This window comes from Barbus barbus (genome assembly GCF_936440315.1).
Source record: "Barbus barbus genome assembly, chromosome: 40".
In the NCBI taxonomy this organism is placed as follows: Eukaryota; Metazoa; Chordata; class Actinopteri; order Cypriniformes; family Cyprinidae; genus Barbus; species Barbus barbus.
The window spans coordinates 19,805,905-19,825,636 of NC_136718.1; the positions used below are offsets into that span (position 1 = coordinate 19,805,905).

General features: G+C 37.7%; 1 protein-coding gene across 2 annotated transcripts in view; it reads left to right on the plus strand.

Moving 5' to 3' along the window:
• LOC306859427 (MICOS complex subunit mic25a) overlaps positions 1-19,732 on the plus strand; it is a 70,028-nt gene that overhangs the window by 25,732 nt on the left and 24,564 nt on the right. For both annotated transcript variants that reach the window (XM_079400445.1, XM_079400444.1), the window contains 2 exons: positions 5,703-5,773; positions 19,161-19,296. In XM_079400445.1, coding sequence (XP_079256571.1) covers positions 5,703-5,773; positions 19,161-19,296 — 207 coding nt within the window. The remainder of the gene's footprint in view (positions 1-5,702; positions 5,774-19,160; positions 19,297-19,732) is intronic.

The window sequence follows — 19,732 nt, forward strand, 5'->3', positions numbered from 1 at the left end:
GTCTCCCCCCCCCCCGCTTCACTCTTTCTCCCTTGTCACTAGTTGCAAAGCACTTTGAAGCACTTGAGCGTGGGTACAAGATAATAATCCTCCTGAAAACCTGGCAGCCGGGCTGACATGCTGTCAGCGGGAGCCCTCGCTCTAGAAATTCCCTAAACGGATGGGGCAGGCTTCACCTGGACAGTGAGGAGAGTGGCAGATGTCTTGCCCTCTCTGGCCTTGGGCACTAGCACTGGCGAATGTGAAATTAATTTACTTAAAAATATTTAAAAAAAATAATAATTTTCTAAAGCGGAATTATCCTTTTTTTTCTCCCTAAATTTTTCATGCTGTGTTGGGTGTACGTTTATGTCAGGGGCTGCAAGGGTGTAATAGCTCGTTGACTCTGTAATGGCGAGAAGGAGGGAGGTGGAGCAGCATTACAATCAAGACGAGGACTTTTTTGCATGCGTTTTTGCTGTGTTGCATCTTGGTATGGTAATGCACAAAGTAAGCGCTGATGCGTTGAAGAAATGTCTGATTATGTTGCGTCTGCTTATTCAGCCTATATCAAATTTTCATATTTATGTTTCTTGCTCGATTTGGTTATTTAATAGCCCACAGGAAGTCTGGACATGGCTTTTAAGTTGTGAAAAAGGCCTTTCTGACAAATCAGTTTTTTGCTGTTCTAAGAGAAGACTGTCCCCTACACATTAGCATAAGGTCAAACAGATTCTGGCAATGTTTTTATTGTTTGAAGTATTATATTGTTTGTTACCCACAATCTTTACCAATAACTTGCATTACATTCTTAAAAACAAGGTTGCATTGCTGTTCATTAAGACCTTACTTAAATTAGGACAAAGTTTATACTAGGTGCTTAGTAAAAGTTTTGTAACTGTACCATTTTAAACTTTTGTGGTTTGTAAGATTTTTCAGTATTTTCAAAATAAGTCTCTTTTACTCACCAAGGCTGCATTTATTGGATTACAGTAAAACAGTTATTTTTTTTTTAAATATTAATGCAATTTAAAGTAACTATTCTATATTTGAATATATTTAAAAAAGTCAAATTTGCATATATATATATATATATCTCTCTCTCTCTCTCTCTCACTGGTTCAAACAGCCTGTCTTTTTTTTTTAAAACAGCGCTGCACCGGCCTTCTCTGTCGTTGAGTCCTGTAGCAGAGCATCGGCGTGTTCTCCGTGGCCCGCGTCGCACTGATTCACACAAGGCTGTGTAACGCGCTCTAATATTCTGAGTCATAATGAGTTGCTTGTGAAGATGTTATCGGCTTCCAAATTATATTATTTTAATCCCGAAATTCAAACATCAAATGCTGTTTTGCTCTTTATAGTGTGATTGGATAGAGCGCGCCCGCCGACTCAACACAGCAGCAGCGAAGCGCGAGTAAATCATCATCTCCTTATCTTAAAATGCGCATTTTATCGAAAGTTAACATGAATGAACATAAGAAAATAGACTCCTGTTCACTGATCGTCATCATCGCTCACGTAACGACCCGTTTCAACGGCGAGAAGACGCCAACAGCTTGGTATGCATGATATTTGTCCTTGTGTTATTTAATTTATGTCGGAATAAAGATCATTCACTGAAATGGTTTTTAATCTTTGGAGAGCTTTTTTTCTTAAATAAAAACAAAAATAACACTCTGATTAGATGTTCACAACGCTTAAACGTTAGGGGAAAAAAATATTTGGCTATAGAAAGAGGAGACATTTTTTATTCAGAAGGCACAAAAATGAAAGCCATCATCAAATGGAAAGAGATGAAGAGGAGGAGAGAGAGGAAAGAAGTCACAAAGTCACAAGCAATGGAAAAAAAGTGACTAAAATTGAACTGAAATATATATATATATATATATATATATATATATATATATATATACATGCATACAAACATATATTAGGGGTGTCCCCGACTAATGATTTTCATAGTCGAATCGGGATTTTCTAATCATGCCAATAGTTGACTGATAGCCGAATCATATGTTTAGGGGTGGGACAAAATACATTATCAAAAGTCAAGTGGTCAGACATGCAACAGTCATAAATACTGATGTTAAACACACAGGGAAAATGTGTAACGGGTGCCTCGCAGATACAGACGGGGTAAATGTTTTGTGTTTTGATTAAAAGCATTAAACGTCAGCGAAACTCCAAGAATTCACAACATTTTTTTTTTTACAATACTGCTCTCATTATAACGTTATGTATTGTAGGCTATATGACAGTAGTTATTAATGTTCTGCTTTTCTGTTTTGAGCTGTGCATGCTGAAGATGGCCAGTAGAATGAAGCATATGATAGCAGGTTTTTAAACAATGGGCTTTAACTCATCATTTATCTCATATAGAATAAGCTTCGTTATTCAACATAACATTAATATCACGACTTTTATAGCCTATCTGCACAAAATGCCCTGAATGCATGAACGTGTCTGCGTGGCACTCAAAGAACTCCTTTGTGGACGTATTCTTCACACAACAACATGCAGAAGCATTTTATTATAATAGTGTTCTCATTATAATGTTATGTGTATCTGACAGTCATAGTCATTAATATTATGCATTGTTGTTTACCTGCTCGCTGAAGAGATAATCACCGTAGTACTACAATGAAGCGCTTTACTGCAGCATAACTCAATCAAATGCATCTTATACGAGATAAATAAAAGATACATGATATATATAAACCAGCTGAAATGTTTTGAAATCAGTTGTACCCTACCGGATCGAAAAAAATCCAGTCATCCACTCTGCCTGTGTCAGTTTGAGTCTTGCTAAAGATTTAAATCCTTGCTGCCAAGATGCTTCTGTCGGTCACGGATCATGGAAAGTGAAAGTTAAATCTGTAAGTGTGGTTGGATTTATTCACGCACTTTAAAATATTTATTTAAAGCTTCTTTCTTTACAGATTCTTATTTACAGCATTATCATAATACGCTCTATATGATCTTATTCTGAGAAAGTCGGTAGTATATGTGAAATCAGACATTGAGCACCCCCATATAGCCAAAATGGCATGATCATAACACCCTGCGAATATTCGACTGTGAGATTGGGAGTCGAATCAGGCTCCTCCTTTCGAAGCATCGAATCGTCGACTATTTGGGGTCACCCCTAACATATATATATGTATATATGTATGTATATATGTATATATGTATATGTATGTATATATATATATATATATATATATATATATATATATATATATATATATATATATGTGTATATGTGTGTGTATGTATGTATGTTATGTTATGTACATGGCTCTAAAATTGAAGGTTCTTTTTGATGGTACAGTAACACAGGTTACAGTCTAGCATAATGGATGGTTAATGCTTTGGGTCCATTGATTCCCCAGTGCTGATCCCTGTCTGTCACAGGAAGTGCTCGTCCTTGGGAGGAAGTCTTGCAGCAAATGCACCTTGCAGTGAAGCATAACTGCCCGATACAGATTAAAATGCTGATTGGATTAGAAATGCAGCGGCTGTGACTGAAAGGCGAGGGTGTCACTGACGGGCAGTGCCAGGCAAAGAGGAGAATGACAAAGCAGGTGCCAGCTGCGTGATTATAACGAACAAATCCCTTCCCGCTGAGAAGCTACAGGAAGGGCCGCTGGGCTGTAATGCATGCAAGGATGCAAGAGGGGTTTTTCATTTCTGTGACCCTTATCTTTCCGCTCTATGCTCTCATTTAGAGTTACTTGTTCATTTCTAGCATAAATCCATCTGGTGTCAACTGCTGAATAGCGGCTGTGATGATGGTCAGATATCATTATCTTGCAATGAAGTCTTGCAAAATGTCATAAAGGCTTTGAAAGTATTCAAATGTAAATCTCAACAGTTGCTTCAGATTTGTCTGTAAGTGTTTTTCATTTACAAAATTAGGGTCCTAAGCTCACTGGCCTTGACAGGAGAGCGCTTGTTATAGAGGATTAGTTTTGTTTTACAGCATTAAGTGTTTCCCGCTGGCATGAAAATGACCCTGAATTGAAGATCTGTCAGGGATTGCTCCATGAAAGGATAAAGGGATTCTGGAAATGTATTTGGGTCAGTGTGTCGATAATCTTGCTAGACTGCGTCATACTCCAAACAGTTTTCACTCTTTATTTTGCATATGATAATGGATCCGCCCACATGCTATTTAACACTTTCTACAGAGTCAAGATGCACATAGAATGAGATTCAGTCCTTTGACGTTACTGGTGATGGAGAACTTTTATGAATACATTACCGCATGACCGCCCACATTTACACATTAACAATGCTTATTCGATGTCCAAAAAGTAGGCCCACCCAGTGAATCGGTGGCTTGACGAATGCAGTTCTCTCTCTGGTGTTTTATTTCCTCTTGAAATGGGAAGTCAGGGTGGGACAGTTTTTATTCTTGAAATTAAAGAGATAGTTCACCCAAAAATGAACATTTGCTGTTAATGTACTCACCCTCAGGCAATCCAAGATGTAGGACTTTTTTTTTCTGGAGTAGAACGGTAAAGAAGATTTTTTTTTAGCTGAAATCGCAAGTCAGTGGCTGCATGGTTTTAAGAAAAAAAAGCACATCAAGAAACACAAAATGAATACATGTCGCTCCTGACGATATGTTGAGGTCTTATGTAAGTTATATCACAGCCATGAAGCCAGATCAAGCAATTAGTCAGTTGCAGGCAAGCGGCTTCCTCATTCTAGAAACATTTGATTTCAACAAAAATTTCTAATTAGCAGGAAGAGTTATCAATAATTTTGTTCCTGTAAATTTAATTTCTGTAAGCCTCATATGTGAAAGTACTGTTTACGTAGAGTTAAATGGTTCTTTTTGCTGCTATGCTTCTGTTCCATCAATACAAAGAATCAGAGAGAATGCAAAATGATAAGTAAATGACGAAATAATGACGACTTTGGAGAAAAAAACAGATGACTTCTTCAAAACATGTTTAGTTAGGTATTGTAAATGGTTTTGTTTACCCATTGCATCACAATCTAAAACAGCAGTCCCCCACATTTGTTCTATATTACTGGTACCTCATTGAAAACCTTTAACTTTTTAATAGTAGTTATCATCTTGATCATTCTTAAACTGCCAAACATTCTTCTACTGTAAGAAAAATTAGAAAGTCGAAAACGGTTAACTGAATTTAAATAATTCAATATCCAGACAATGAAAAGTCTCTTGGTTGTTTGAAAAAAAACTTCATCAAAAATCATTAATTATTTGGCTCTTTTCGGTTTCATTTTTGTCTCGAAGAGGGGAAATCAGGAATGTATACAAGAGTGTTTAGTGTCTTGATGTGACTCACGCTTAACTGAATGATTTTTTTTAATGGTTATAGAGCACTGAGATCTTGGTAAGTGCAAATACTAAACATGAAAAGGCAGGATAAATTGATGCAACTTCAGAAGTGCCATAATTGTCTTCTCATGATGCATCTTCCCTCTCTATGGCATTTTAAAAATACAAATCTCACTCATTTTTTTTTCTTTTTTTTACAAAAAATTACTTTGAAATCTTTCTGAAAGAAGTTGATGCTTTTATATACCAAAGTGTACAACATTAGGTTGCCAATAATTCTAAATAATGGTCTTTTCTATTATATTCTATTCTATCCTAGAGCTCTGTGGTCATCAGTCCTCTACTTGCATTCTAGCAGTCTGTTTATTGAGAGATTCATTTAAAAGTTTGTTATTGTTTGTTTCAGAATGAGGAACGCTTCAAAATGTCTGCTGAACAGTTCCACACCGCTGCAACCAGGAGTGAAGCCAATATAAAGTAAGGAGATTACAGAATGGTCACTTATTTTAAATCTTGAATATGTTTGAATTATGATTGAGCGCTAGCAGCATCTACTTGTGTTCAAGGCAGGATGTAGCATTGAAGAAGAACAAGCAAATTCTCTTACAAGTGTTTTTTTTTATTTATTTTTTTATGATTAGCTAGAAAATTTGGTCACCTGAATTTGAAGACTTGGAAGAGATTTCTTTAGTAAAAAGTGAACTGAGTTTCAGGTTCAAAGTTCAAAAAGTTGATTCAAACAGTTACTAAACAAACGCACCTGAAAATAAGAGTAGTTATTTTGTTCTGGTTGATAACCGCCTCCTAATAACCTTGACTTTCTTGAAGAGAGATGAGATTTTTTAGTGCCTTGAAGATGTTTCATTAAATTAATGATTATGTTGGCGGCAAGGTAAGCCTTTCTGCGGTCGTCTAGTTTACTCCCTGAAATAGTCTATAATTGATGATAGGGTCAAAAGCGAGGCACCGTTGTAGCCTTGCTCCGTTGCTTTCAAAGGAAGATGGCCTGGTTTCTATGGAGATGGGTCATTTCTGTCCCTTCTCTGCAAATGGTAGAATTAAAGTAAGTGCATGTGAAAGGAACAGAACATGTCAGGATGAACGGCCAGATTCTCATTAACGTAAATGCAACATCCAAGAAGCCATCCCCACAAACATTGATTGTTATTCTTTGCTGTCAACTTCATGTTTTGGTCGCTATCTGTCTTTCTCCCACCTCTCTGAAGCCAGGCATAGAATTGGTGAGATTGAATTGCATTTGAGATTCATTAAAGCCAATTTCTTTTTTCCTATGCAGAAGACACAGGGGTTTTGTTCTCTCTGGGTTTGAATGAATCTCCAGCTGCTGTAATTAATGCAGATTGTTTGTAGCTCACCATGACCCCATCGCCCCCCTGCTCGCCATTCACTGAGGCTGAGGATCTTTCACAATTTTTTCTTCCGTCTCCACCACAGTACTCTGTCTCTACCTCTTTCTGGCCACTCTTTCTATCTGCAGCTTAGGCCTTTATTCTTGTAAATAAATTATATTGGAACACATCTCTAAATTGATCACCATACACAGATGCACGTTGCAATTACAGTAGTCAGCGCCATACAACAAGCAAATATAATGTATACTGAGGTTATAAAAGTGATTTTCTTTTCTTTTGTTCTGTGATTGACAGCAGCTGCTGGCTCCAGTCATTAATGTTAATGCACAGATCCAATACACCCTTGTTTTCTTTTTCAACTCTTTACGTTCACTTAAGACATAACCGATTGTATTTATGGAATATTTTATTATAATTCTGTGTGTATTTGTCCATTCGAATGTGTAAGAATGCGAGAAACAGAGCTCAGTCGAGTGTTCGTGTACATAAAAGGTGGCTTTTGTGCATGCGCTTTGTGTGTGTGTGTGTGTGCACAGCACAGAAAACAGCGCGAGTGCAGAAGTGAGTTCTATTTCATCGTCTTGCAGTTGAATCTTTTGAAATCACAATTAATGTGCATACAGTAATCGAGAAGCAGAATCGAAATGTAATTTTATAACAAGTAATTCGATTCCTGACCTTACGCATCTGATCTGATTTCCAAAATTGTAATAGCTTTTCGATTCCCAACCCTGCTACTAAAATATTTTATTCTTGCATGCAAAAAGACCTGTATGGTGACTGGGGCTTTGTAAAATATTTTTTGTAACTTACTAGGTTTATCATTTGTCTTTTTTTTTTTTTCGATAAAGTCGATAATCGTCTGTTACCTGACTGTTGACATCAACATTGCGACACTTACGAGACATCGTCGATATATGATAATATTGTCATATCGCCCAGCCCTACTGTTCACATTTCAGCCGTCTGCTTTCCGGATGTATTTTTCCCCTTTTTTTTCCCCCTTAGGCATTTTAGAAGATTCATTGAACAAATTTTACCTGCTCGATTGCCACTTTTTTTTTTTTTTTTTTTTTTTTTTAGAAAATAGTAAAAACAAAGGTTTGAGACTGCATACTTTTTCCAAAAAACAAGAATTCAGCTACATTTTTCCGTTTTTGTTCAGGGGTGGAAAAATGAATAAACAGCTTGAATATTTGATTTCTATATGTGGGCGGGAATAAAACACCCCTTTCTGCTGTTCGGTCAGCTGAAGATCAAACTGTGCCATTATCAATTCTTGCTCAGTTCAGTGTAGCAGAATAATAGTCGTCTTCTACTGCAGTTGTACGGATTGTAAACATGTTTATTGCAACTACATTTCTTCCTTTTCCCTACAACAACCAGACAAATGAATGGCTTGACACAACTTGTACCAGGGTAGTTGTTATTAGAGTTTGATTAGTGGATGTCTTTATAGAATATCCACATATATATTATTTTTGATCAACCCCAGAGCGAGCGGTTGGTCTGTTTTGAATGGTTTTCACATAAAAATAATTTTCTCTATGGATATTTTTAAAAGCCATTTTCTTTTGGAACCCTTCTGTGAAGTCTGGCTGTTCATCCAAAACCTCCCACAGAACAAAGCACTGTGGGTACTTTTGTGCATTAGCTAATTTTTTTTTAGAAAGAAGGGCAATCATTCAAAACATTACAATCCTGAAATCACCAGACAACTCTTAAAAATACATTTATGTTTGACAATACAAAAATAACACTTTTGACCGTTAAACCTGCAGATGGCTTGTGACTAATTTTCTCCCAGCATGCTTTGTGCTAGATTTAAAGAGGGATTTGAAACGATAATCTCACAAGGCCGTCCCAGTTTGTGAGGTGTCGTGTAGCGCGGCAACACGCCATTGAGCTCAGATCGTCAGATCGAGTGTGCGTGATTTACGTGTGTAAGTGTTTGTGCTAGCTTGTTTCCTCTTCTGTCCCTCTTGAGTCTCACAGGTTTTGTACCAGCTGTCGGTGAGTGCCAGTCGTAGGTGTAATGATGGCAAAGAGGCGAGTGCTTTGAGGTTATACGAACGTTGTTGGCACCTGGGTAATGAGCTTCCCCCTGGGGACGTCTCATCTGCCAATCAGAGCACAGAAGAACATCTGTACATGACTACTTGAGCTTTATGTGTCTTTGTTGGTAGTGTATGACCTTGTTCTTTTACTAAAACAGCTGAGCTGAAAGCAGACTAAATCGTCTCTTTAAAGTCGACATGAAATGTTGTCTGCAACCCTTTTTTACTTTTGTAATATGTTTTTTTTTTTTGAAACGAGAGGAAAAACGTGGGCGTTTCATGACAGAATAGAACCAGATGGCTGGAATTGAAAGGTTGACACATAAGAAGACTTAGTCCAATGGAAAATTGTTGATGAAAGATTCAAAGAAGTCTAAATGTTTCAAAATAACCGAATCAAATCAATCCTGTGGTTGGTGAAAAATGGTTCCAGCGATTTTCAAAAAGGACCTAAAATATTATCTCCACCCGCTGTTGAATAGGCGACTCCAGACTCGCCCACAAGTTTTTAACAATGGGTGAAGATCCTCCTTTATGACCCTTATGTCAGAGTTCATTATCTCTAAAGCATATTTTGATGGACTGTGATGTCTTTAACTTCTCTTTACTTTTCAGTTGACTTTTATGAAAAGAATTTCAGTCAGACCAGCTTTTAAAGGGATAGTCCACCCAAAAATGTAAATTCTGTCATTAATTACTCATCCTCGTGTCGTTCCAGACCTGTAAGACCTTCATTCATCTTCGGAGCACATATTAAGATATTTTTTGATGAAATCCGAGAGCTTTCTAACCCTGCGTAGACAGCAACGTAACTACCAAGTTCAAGCCCAGAAATGTAGCAAGGACCTTTTTAAAACTGTCCATGTGACGTCTATGGTTCAACCGTAATTTTATGTCGCTACGAGAATACTTTTTTTACGCAAAGAAAACAAAAATAACGACTTATTGAATAATTTTTTCTCTTCCATGTCAGTCATCGATGTTATGTCAGAAAGCTAAAAAATATCTTAATTTGTATTCCAAAGATGAATGAAGTTCTTACAGGTTTGGAATTATGTGAGGGTGAGTAATTAATGACGGAATTTTCATTTTTGGGTGAACTATCCTTTTAAAGTTTTTATTGAAGACAAACTTTTATAAATGTTTTTTTTTTTTTTACTTTATTTGTTGTTTTATATTGTTTATTTATTTATTACTTGTTACTTATTTATTACTTTATTACTTTATAATTACTTTCTCTATTTTTCACTTGGTTCTTGCCATGAATATAGCCGTAATAGCTGGCATGGTGCTAAATTATAATCAATCAATCAATCAATTGAAATAACATGCACTGATGAATTGTACACAAAAAGACCAGAGAAGGGTGTTAAAAAAAAGAAAAGAAAAATTGGATCAGTTTTGATTTCCAGTTGAGTTAAAATTTGAAAGATTAGACATTTCTAATCCCTTCTTTCCTAGTTTTTGCACTAGCTTACATACAGTTTGTTCTGTTCATTCAATCCACTTGTTGGCAGTTATATTTCATAGAGCTTTAGCAAGCGTTTTTGCTTTTCTACCTGCGTGGAGCTGATGTTTTAATCCTGGTTTTAATCCCTGTGGGTACGGAAGCCTCCAGACCCCCGACTCCTGGAGCATGACAAGGCCGGCGTTTAATCCCCACCTGCCTCACGAGCCTCGAGCGGTTCAGGGTCCCTCTGTTGTTCGCCTCTCCAACACACGGAGCTGTGAGACAGCCACTGCCCCGCAGCCATCTTGCCCCATTCCAAGCGAGGAGTGCGGTGAATCTGTGCGGTGAAACGCCTGCTGAGGAACTGTGATCCAGCCAAGGCGAACTACAGGGCTGTTAAGAAACTCAGCTGGACCTGTCAGTCAGGAATATAGACTAGGCAGCGCAGGTGAGGAGGGTGGATTGGGTGCACCACAAGATATTTGCTAACGCTGAGGTTCACTGCATGAAATTGTTGGTTATTCAAAGCGAATGAATCCCACAAAGAAATGTCCAGGTCAAATTTCATACCAAAATCAAAACAAAAATAGATTCGATTAGATTATTACATTATGTATGTGAATATTAGATTAGATTAGAACGGCGATTCATTTACCTGTGCAATAAGCTGCTTAAAACGTACATTCTCCTGTTCAATTTCGAGCATCCAAATGGTTCAATCACATGTCTTGTGGAGCTCTTTAGGACTATGCATTTATTTGTCATTTTAACTGTCTTGAAACAGAGCGAAATGTGGACTTCAAAGATTTTTATCCTGTTGCACCCTTTATAGCAGAGGTCCCCAACCACCGGGTCGCGACCCACTACCGGGCCGTGGAAGAATTCCTATGTGTTGCGAGAAAGTTCTGGGGAAAATGTGTTATTGATGCTCTGTTATTTATTGTGCGTAAATGAGTTTTCTAATTATTCTGTATTTTCGTTGTATGCGATTGATATCGAGTAGTAATTTGACGATTTCATGTTAAATTAGTAAATAAAATAACAGAACTCAATTTGTTACTTGCACTCTGTTTTCGCACACACCCGAAGCGCGCACAAGCATAGAGACGTGTTTCAGACAGCGTGGCATACTTGATTCCTCTTTCATGTATCCCTGCGTTTAAGATGCATATTAGGGCTGTATACCTTGGAGAACCTGGCGATACGATACATACCTCGATACACAGGTCACGATTCGATACGTACCTCGATACAGAGCTGTCTCGATACGATTTGATACAATGTGACACGATTCGATATGATTCAATAAAAATACATGGGCCAGAGCCAATTAGTTAATGCTGAACACATTTACTCAACAAACAGAACTCTGCATTTTTCTTCAATTTATTGAAGACAAAAGTGCATTATAACAAAGTGCATTTTGCTTAAATATTTGCAACTTTAAGTGCTCTGATTAATTGTACACAAATTGTATTAATCTGGAAATTACCACAAGTCAACATTTAACTTTCCAAAGGTACAGTCTGAGCTCACACAAGCACAAAATCTTCTTCTTATTAAATCTTCTTATAAATCTTTTTTGTGACACCATGTACTGCCATAACATATTTCACTATGAAATCACTTAAATGCTACATCTTGCTTTAACATTTTCCATGAGTTTTTTTGAAACTCGCGGGTGCCGCTGCGCCCCCTAATGGCTGGGCGGAGTATCGATACTAAGGGCTAGAATATCGATACTGTATCTTTTTTTTATTATATTGGTATGTATCTAAGAATCGATATTTTGAGCACACCCCTAATGCATATGCATGGGGGGTTGCGGTTACGTTGCAATACTGGAAATATTTCTGTTTTAAACCATGAAGGCGAGCCAATGGATATCACAAAAGCAACGTGCAAACTTTGCGCAATAGTTATGCCGGTGAACGTCTTAACTTCAGTCATACAGAAAGTGAAAGTTAAAAAAAACTGATTGAGTTTTCTAACGCTGCATTAACAGCGCATATTCTCTCAGAGACAAGAGACTAATCTACTTCAACGTGCTGATAACAGTATAAATGAATAGACCTGTTTTAAAGACCCCATCCACAACCCCAACGCCCCCCGTGACCCCCCAAACAACATGGATCCATACTACCTTGTATCAACGTTTTAGGCTGCTGCTGGAGGTGTAATGGTATGGGGGATATTTTCTTGGCCCACTTTGTACCTGAATATTGTTTATCACCGATTCATTCTGGAATGCTTCTTCTGCATGTGTCTCATAGACATGTAACAGTTAATCACGTTGTGGCTTTGTTTTAAATCTCATTTAATATATGAGATAAAATGGATAACCAGCCAAAATCGCTATGAGCTGCAAGAGCTGTTCTTGAATTCCTCAGTTTATTTTTGTGTTCTACCAAAAAAGCATACAGTTTCGGAACAACATGAGGGTGAGTAAATAGTGACATAGTTTTTATTTTTGGGTGAACTATTTCTTTAAGAGAATGAAGCAAAGAAAAAGAAGAGTAGGAAATTCACCTGGTCAGCGTCATGGTTGGTCTCCATTCCCAGTAAACCTCCCTGCTCTATGGCAGCCAATTATATAGCCTTAGCCAAGCATTTGTTGTTGTTGTTTTTTTTTTTCTTTTGCGATGGATGTTGTTTGCGGTCTCTCAGAGGAAAGGCCCTCATTAGAGGAGCTGTTGGCTGGAAGGATGGGTGGAAGAGTGGGACGACTAGACTGTGGGTCATGAGTCTTGCTTTAGCACAGCCGCAGTACAGTACATGTTCATAAGTCTTTTGCAACCCAAATAAAAGTAAAAATCAGCAGGGTTTTTCTTTCCCCCACAAGAAATATTTTTTCACACGTTCTAGAGGTTTCTGGTTTGAATTTTGATGATAATTATCTTGTAGCATTCTCTTCTCACCATGCTCTCCTCGCTTCATTTATTCAGATGAATGGAGAACTTTTTTGACCATGATGATGATGACTGCTGATTTTTACTGATTTATGTACTTCTTGCAGTTGCTTTGCTTTGAGAGTATTGCATAGGAGTTTATCTTAACTTTTTCTTCTGTAATTGGGGTGGTGTGATTTAATAAAAGTTTGTGAAAATGTACATAGTGAAAATTGCTGCTTTGTAACCATGTTTTCAGTATATTTTTATTGCCATACAGAGGTTTTAATGTAGACTTGTTTTTAGTTCCCATTTTTCTCAGTGGCGATTGGCATTACCAAAATGAAAAAAAAAAAAAAAACCCAAATACATTTTCATAAATTTACCACTATAATGTAGAATGCTAGGGCTGTCAGTTTAACCCTGTATTTTGTAGGGATGGGACAATAAATCGATATGGCGATATATCGTGATTCTTCTCAGTGCGATACGATAATCGATATCTGGCGCCAAATATCTATATTTTAATTAATATAATAAGGTGCTCTAAATAGATTTCCCTGTTCACAGCATCTAAAAATGCGTGGAAATTGCGGCCGTGTCATTTCCAGCTTCTATCCAAGCACGCTCTGAGCAACCATGATCCCCGTTCTCTATGAAGATGGGGAAGCACGAGGAACCGAAGGATAAACTGATTTCCAGCCACTGTATTAGCTTTACTGCTATATATATGTTTATGGAGATGAAAACTAGCTGCCCCAGAACAGCTATCAGCTATTATTATTGCAGAGTGCATATTCAGTCCGTCAGTAGCCTCTCCGCTCGGATCGCAGGTGTGAGAGAGAGCGCCGCCAGTGCGTCCAGTTTAATGTGAACAACACTGGATGCGTTCCCTCTCTCTCAGATATTACAAGTGCACGTTATGCAGTGTGAACAGTGGGCACCGACCGGCAGAAACATAAATCTGCACCTATGGCATGGAGGACGAAACAAAACCTTTCAGGTCGGTCTATCTATCTAGTTTTTTTTCTTCTGTTTGATGAGCAGTTAAATGTTTTTGTTTACACACAGAAAAAAAAAAGTGTAAGCTTTTAATAAGTCCAAGAAAAAAATAGATTAATTTAGCCTACTCAACATGTTAAAATCATAACCTTTTTTTTTTTTTGCTGTTTTCTAACAGTTTGGACTTGAATAAAGAAAGAAAACTTGCACTTAACCTATTCACAGGCATTTTGCTGTATTTTGAATCAAATAAATGCAAGCTTGGTGAGAAGAGAATTCTTTAAAAAACATTTTTTTTAAACTTACTGTTCAAAAACAGTCACACTTTTGACTGTTAGTGTGTGTATACGTATTGTTTTGTATTTAGTTAGTTATTTACCTTTCCTTATTTTTCGCTTGTTTCTTACCATGCATATTAATAATATTAATGCATATTAAATAATATTATTAAATTATAAATTATACTAAATAATATTTTATAAATAGTATTATTGACATTGTAAAAGATTAACATTGACATTCTTAATGTTTTACTTTATTAATATTATGCAATATTAATAAAGACAGAAACAAAAACAGCTATTTTGTATTATTATTTTTTATTATTAAATATTTATTATTTATTACTTTTAATCTGAAATATCATCCTTCTGGAGCTTTTATTACCAAATATTGATAAATGCAATTAGTAAGATTAGTTGATTTGCATATCATGCAAAGAAGTCAAGTAAACAATGGTCATCGTTTGACATTACTTGTACAAACACACACACACCTTGTGTATATATATATATATATATATATATGTGTATATATATGTATATATGTATATGTATATATATGTATGTATGAGTAGGAGCGGCTAATGGAGAATTCCAGTTGTATCGAAAGTTGGATTAAACTGCAAATGTGTGCTTTTTCTGCACGGTTGCTTTGTGACCTCCTGCCTTGAGGACAATGTCAGACAGCTCCTGCACCCAACAACCCCTCACCTTGTCACACCAGAGTAACATCTCCTCTCTACACCGGTCTCCACGCAGCGGGCCGAAGGTTACAGAAGTGCGCGTGACTGTGGAGCTCCATGCGCTGATTGACTAGAGGCGAGAGAAGTGACTCCTCAGCACTTCAGAGACCGTTACCCCAGAGAGAGGTGCAGAAATCTGGCCCACTGGTCTAGCAAACGCAGACCCCAGCCACGGGAGTAATTATCAGCTTTGTCAGATCCCTCCAAGCACTTCTTTCCTCTTTTCTCTCTCTCTCTCTCTCTCTCTTTATATCTTTCTTCCTCCCATCCTCCGCTCGCCCTGTCAAGTTTAAGTGAGGCCCATCGCTGCGAAAAAACGCCGGCCCCAACAGGTGAGATTGGACGGGAGGGTGGAGGGATGCGGTCGAGGAGGAGAGGAAGCCCGTGCTCAGTCAATTGAAAAGCTGTCAGTGCGCGAGCGAACCCCTGGAAGGAGAGTCGACGAGATAAGACGAAGTTCTCATCTGCCAGCTGAGCTCGAGCGAGGTCAAGGCAACGGCGCTCTAATCTAGTTAATTTTAGACCCTCGGTTCGGAAAACATGTCGAGTCGAACTCTGAGCTGATAAAGCCTTGTGACCTACGTGTTATATCAAGTTTGATTTTGTGTTCTCCTCTAGCTATTATTTGTTTATCTCGCTTTCTCAAGCATTCAGACGGTAATCCGAGTTGGAGTTGCGGCTTGCAGAGATTTCCGTAGTGCGGTAATTCCAAAGTCTTGTTTTCTCTTATCAACAAGAGCTGATTGGAAATAATTAATGAGCAAGCGGAAGCTAAACCTCTGCGCTGTCTTTGGTATCTACCAATTTTCAGCTAGCGCGGCTCCTTAGCATCAGAATAATGAGCTTGTCTCTTCAAGTTACGAGCACATGCTCCTACTCACAGAATGTGTTTTAAGCTAATTTAATCTTTTGTAGTTGCTTTTTTTCTTTGCATTTCATTTCCATATTTTTGAATTGCGCTTTGCGTTTCCGCCTCGGAAAGGTTTCTGAAGTCGCGCTTTGTTCTGTATCACTCTGCTCCGTTAAGGAGATTACAAATAATAGACGAAATTCTGGTAATTAACATTTAATCTTTAAGCGCGGTGTTATTTATTTACAGATGTGAAATGAGGAAATGAGCGTCCTTTAAACAGGCACGGCTTGTGCTCTTCAAAGCAGAGCAGTTCGTAAGCAGCTCAGCTAATATTTTTATTAAAGACCTCACCTTCAATTTGGTTCAATTCAGTTCAGCCCAGGTTTGAGCAAGCCAATTTTCTGCTTCAGACTGCTTTAATAAACCCTCTGCTCTATCAGAAGCCTTTGCCGTTCCTGATGAAGGCAGTTTATTTTAAATTAAAGGAGAGTTTCTTATCTGCCGGAGCAAAGAATGTGACTACAGTAGTCGTTCTTCCTTTCACAGGGTAATTAAAACAAAAAACGGTTTTGGAGGCTGATAAAAATACAGGATCTGATACATGGCGGCCCTCTAACGTCTGCAGATGTGCTATTGATGGAAGTTTATTTCCTTTGCCCTTCTCCTTTCGGCCACGTCTGGTTTTCCCGAATGACGATAAGACGTACAACCCTGCTTGAAAAGGGATCGACGGATTGGCGTATCTCTACTCTGCGTCAGAATGATGGCAATCGTTGATGATTTAATTGAACTTGCAAGTGAAACCTAAGCCAGATTGAGCCTTTAAATAGCCTTTCAATTAAGCAGGATGTCAGTCGATCGTCTGAGTTGCGGTGAAGCTGGAGGTGGATATGTGGATTCACTTTGCTTAATCACTCCAGTGATATTCGACATGACACCTGACTAGCCAAGCTTTCGTCAGCTTGACAGCCAAAGTAATTAGCTTGATTTGGATAAATTGCACAGTAAAGCCCTGTTTTGTTGGTTTAGGATATGTTTTGAACAAAGATGCAGTACTTTTCCACAAAGATTACCAATTTGATCAGTCAAGCCATCAGTAGTCAATACATTTTTGTGGTGTGACGGCTAAGTAGCTCACTCTTTTTAAGTTTATATTTAATGGTATTGCTTTAGATTATGTTTACATTGAATGCACCACCTTATTAGAGCTATCCGACTTGATGGGGTAATCGAAATAGTGAAAATGAAAGCTAATTGTTTTAGATTATGCTTTTTAGTAAAGGTAGTTGTGCAAATAAATAAAAAATTGTATATAGTTTTGTTTTATTGGTTTAGAGCAGGGGTGCCCAACCCTGTTCCTGGCGATCGACTGTCCTGCAAAGTTTAGCTCCAACTCTAATCAAACACACCTGAAGCAACTAATTAAGGTCCTGTGTTTGATTAGAGTTGGAGCTAAACTTTGCAGGACAGTCGATCGCCAGGAACAGGGTTGGGCACCCCTGGTTTAGGCCCCGTCACACGAAGACGGGTTTCTCTGTATACGCATAAATTTTTTACCGTATAGGCGTTTCGTCCACACGAAACCGGCGTTTTCGAAGAGTGAAACCGATCATTTTTGAAACCGGGTCCCAGGGTGGATAAATTTGAAAACGCCGGTTTCATGTTTTCGTGTGGACGGCGAATCCGTATATTTTCTGAAACGATGACGTCATCAGCCCACGTCTCGCCCCTAATCAGACACCGCTACATCACATAACAGCGACAACAACAACAACAATGTCAGACTACGTGCCTGTGTTCGTGCTGCAGAACCTACTGAGCTCATTAGTTTTATTAAAGCAAAATCTTCTGCTTTGTGTGTTAGTTTATATTCAGCGCGCAAGGTTTACGCACATGGTCCAAGTCTTCGTCTCTGTTTTTTTGTGTATCTCTGTGGCAGAATTACAGTGCCACATATTGGTCTGGCATGTGCACTACATTGTTTTCAGTCGGTTTCAGTGATTCCGTGTGTACGCAGATATTTCCTGAGACGACTCCGTGTTTACGGAATTTGAGGCGAAAAAAAAGATCGGATACGGAGAAACCCGTCTTCGTGTGGACGTAGCCTTAGAGTATGTACTGAATATACATTATCAGAGTCAATCTTTTAACATTTTAACAAAAGCAGAATGATTGCATGCCATTAGTTTGGTGTGACGTAGTTAGCTATTGTACACGTGGCTGTTAGTTTGACTATATAAAGCTAAAATTTGTACTTTTTACCAATTTATTTTATTTGTATTTTTTACAATTTTATTATTTTATTTATTTTACCCCATACATTATCTGATTCAGTCATATAATAATCAGTTCTACAGTAGCTGTTTGGTTGTGGATTATTAGTTTGATGTGAGAACTAGCTAGTCAATTTTTTGTTAACTTGACAACCAGATTGATTAGCTAGATGGATAAATCTCTCTATTAAACCTTTTGTGGTTGCTGTTTTATTTTATTAGTTTAAAAATACATTTTGATTGGCACATACATTATCCAAACCCAAACTTGAGAATAGCTTTCAAATTGACTCTGAGGATGATTAGCATGATTGGGTATATTGCTCTATAAACACTCATTTTTGGATTTTAGTACAAATTTCTTGCACAGATTTCAGCGCATTCATTTTCTGAGTCAATAACTGTCATTTAAACAGTCATTTCAACAATGGCCGTTTGGATTTCACGTTATTAGTTTGAGTGAAGGTGTTTGTCTGAAGTGAGGATGAATGACAGGCTATTTGTGGCTATTTTTTGCCTGCAGGGTCTACTGTACAGATGTACCGAGGAGTTTGTTGGGTCTGTTCACCCCCTCCACCTCCTTCCTGCTTGCCGGGTTATTTATCATAGTTGTTCTAGTCACTGCCACTCTTGACACTGGTGTTATTAATGAATATCCACTCTGCCGGTAATTCAGTTTAACCTGTCTCCCCGTATTCATTCATTCTACTAAACCATCCACAGGAAGAGCGGAATTGAGGGAGGGGGAGGGGGGAGTGAGTCATGCGACTGCATTTTACAGCTGTTTAGAGTCTGTTTTTTGGTTGCGGTTCATATAAAATATTTACTGTCACTGCATGCAGGATGTGTACAACAATATCCCTCTGCTTTTGCAGTTAGATGAAGTTAGATAAACACTTATGCTTGCATGCTTCCCTCTCACTGACCTTTGACCTTTTTCACAGGCCACGTAACGTGGAGCCGGTGTGTTCGAACCTGCAAGCTCAGATCCTGAACTGCTATAGAGAGAACCGTGAGCAGACGCTTCAGTGCTCAGATCTGGCCAAAGAGTACATGCAATGCATCAATGCAGCTAAGAAGGTAAGAAACCATAAGCTTTATAAGTAACGTTTTTTGTTTAGAAGCATTTGTGACCTCAGTTAAACTCTTAGGGGCGCAGTTAAAGTTAATTTATGTACTGTAATGTTAAAATGTCAAATATAGGCATTGAAAAACTGATTTAAAAATGAGTAAATATAAAAAACAAATGTTATAATATAAAATACTAATAAAAAGAAATATAAATATTGCACTAACATGCTTTATAATTACTTTAGTTTAAAAATGTAATCTAGTTATATGAAAAGGTAATCAATTAAGTATTGAATATATGTTAATTATTAATGTTCAAATGTTCATGATATTCACAATTATTTGAATCCATTTTAACCAATGATCTATTAGGTATCATATAATGTTTGTCAATTTTTAGCGGAACTTAAAATTAATAAATATAAAAAATATAATGTAAATATAA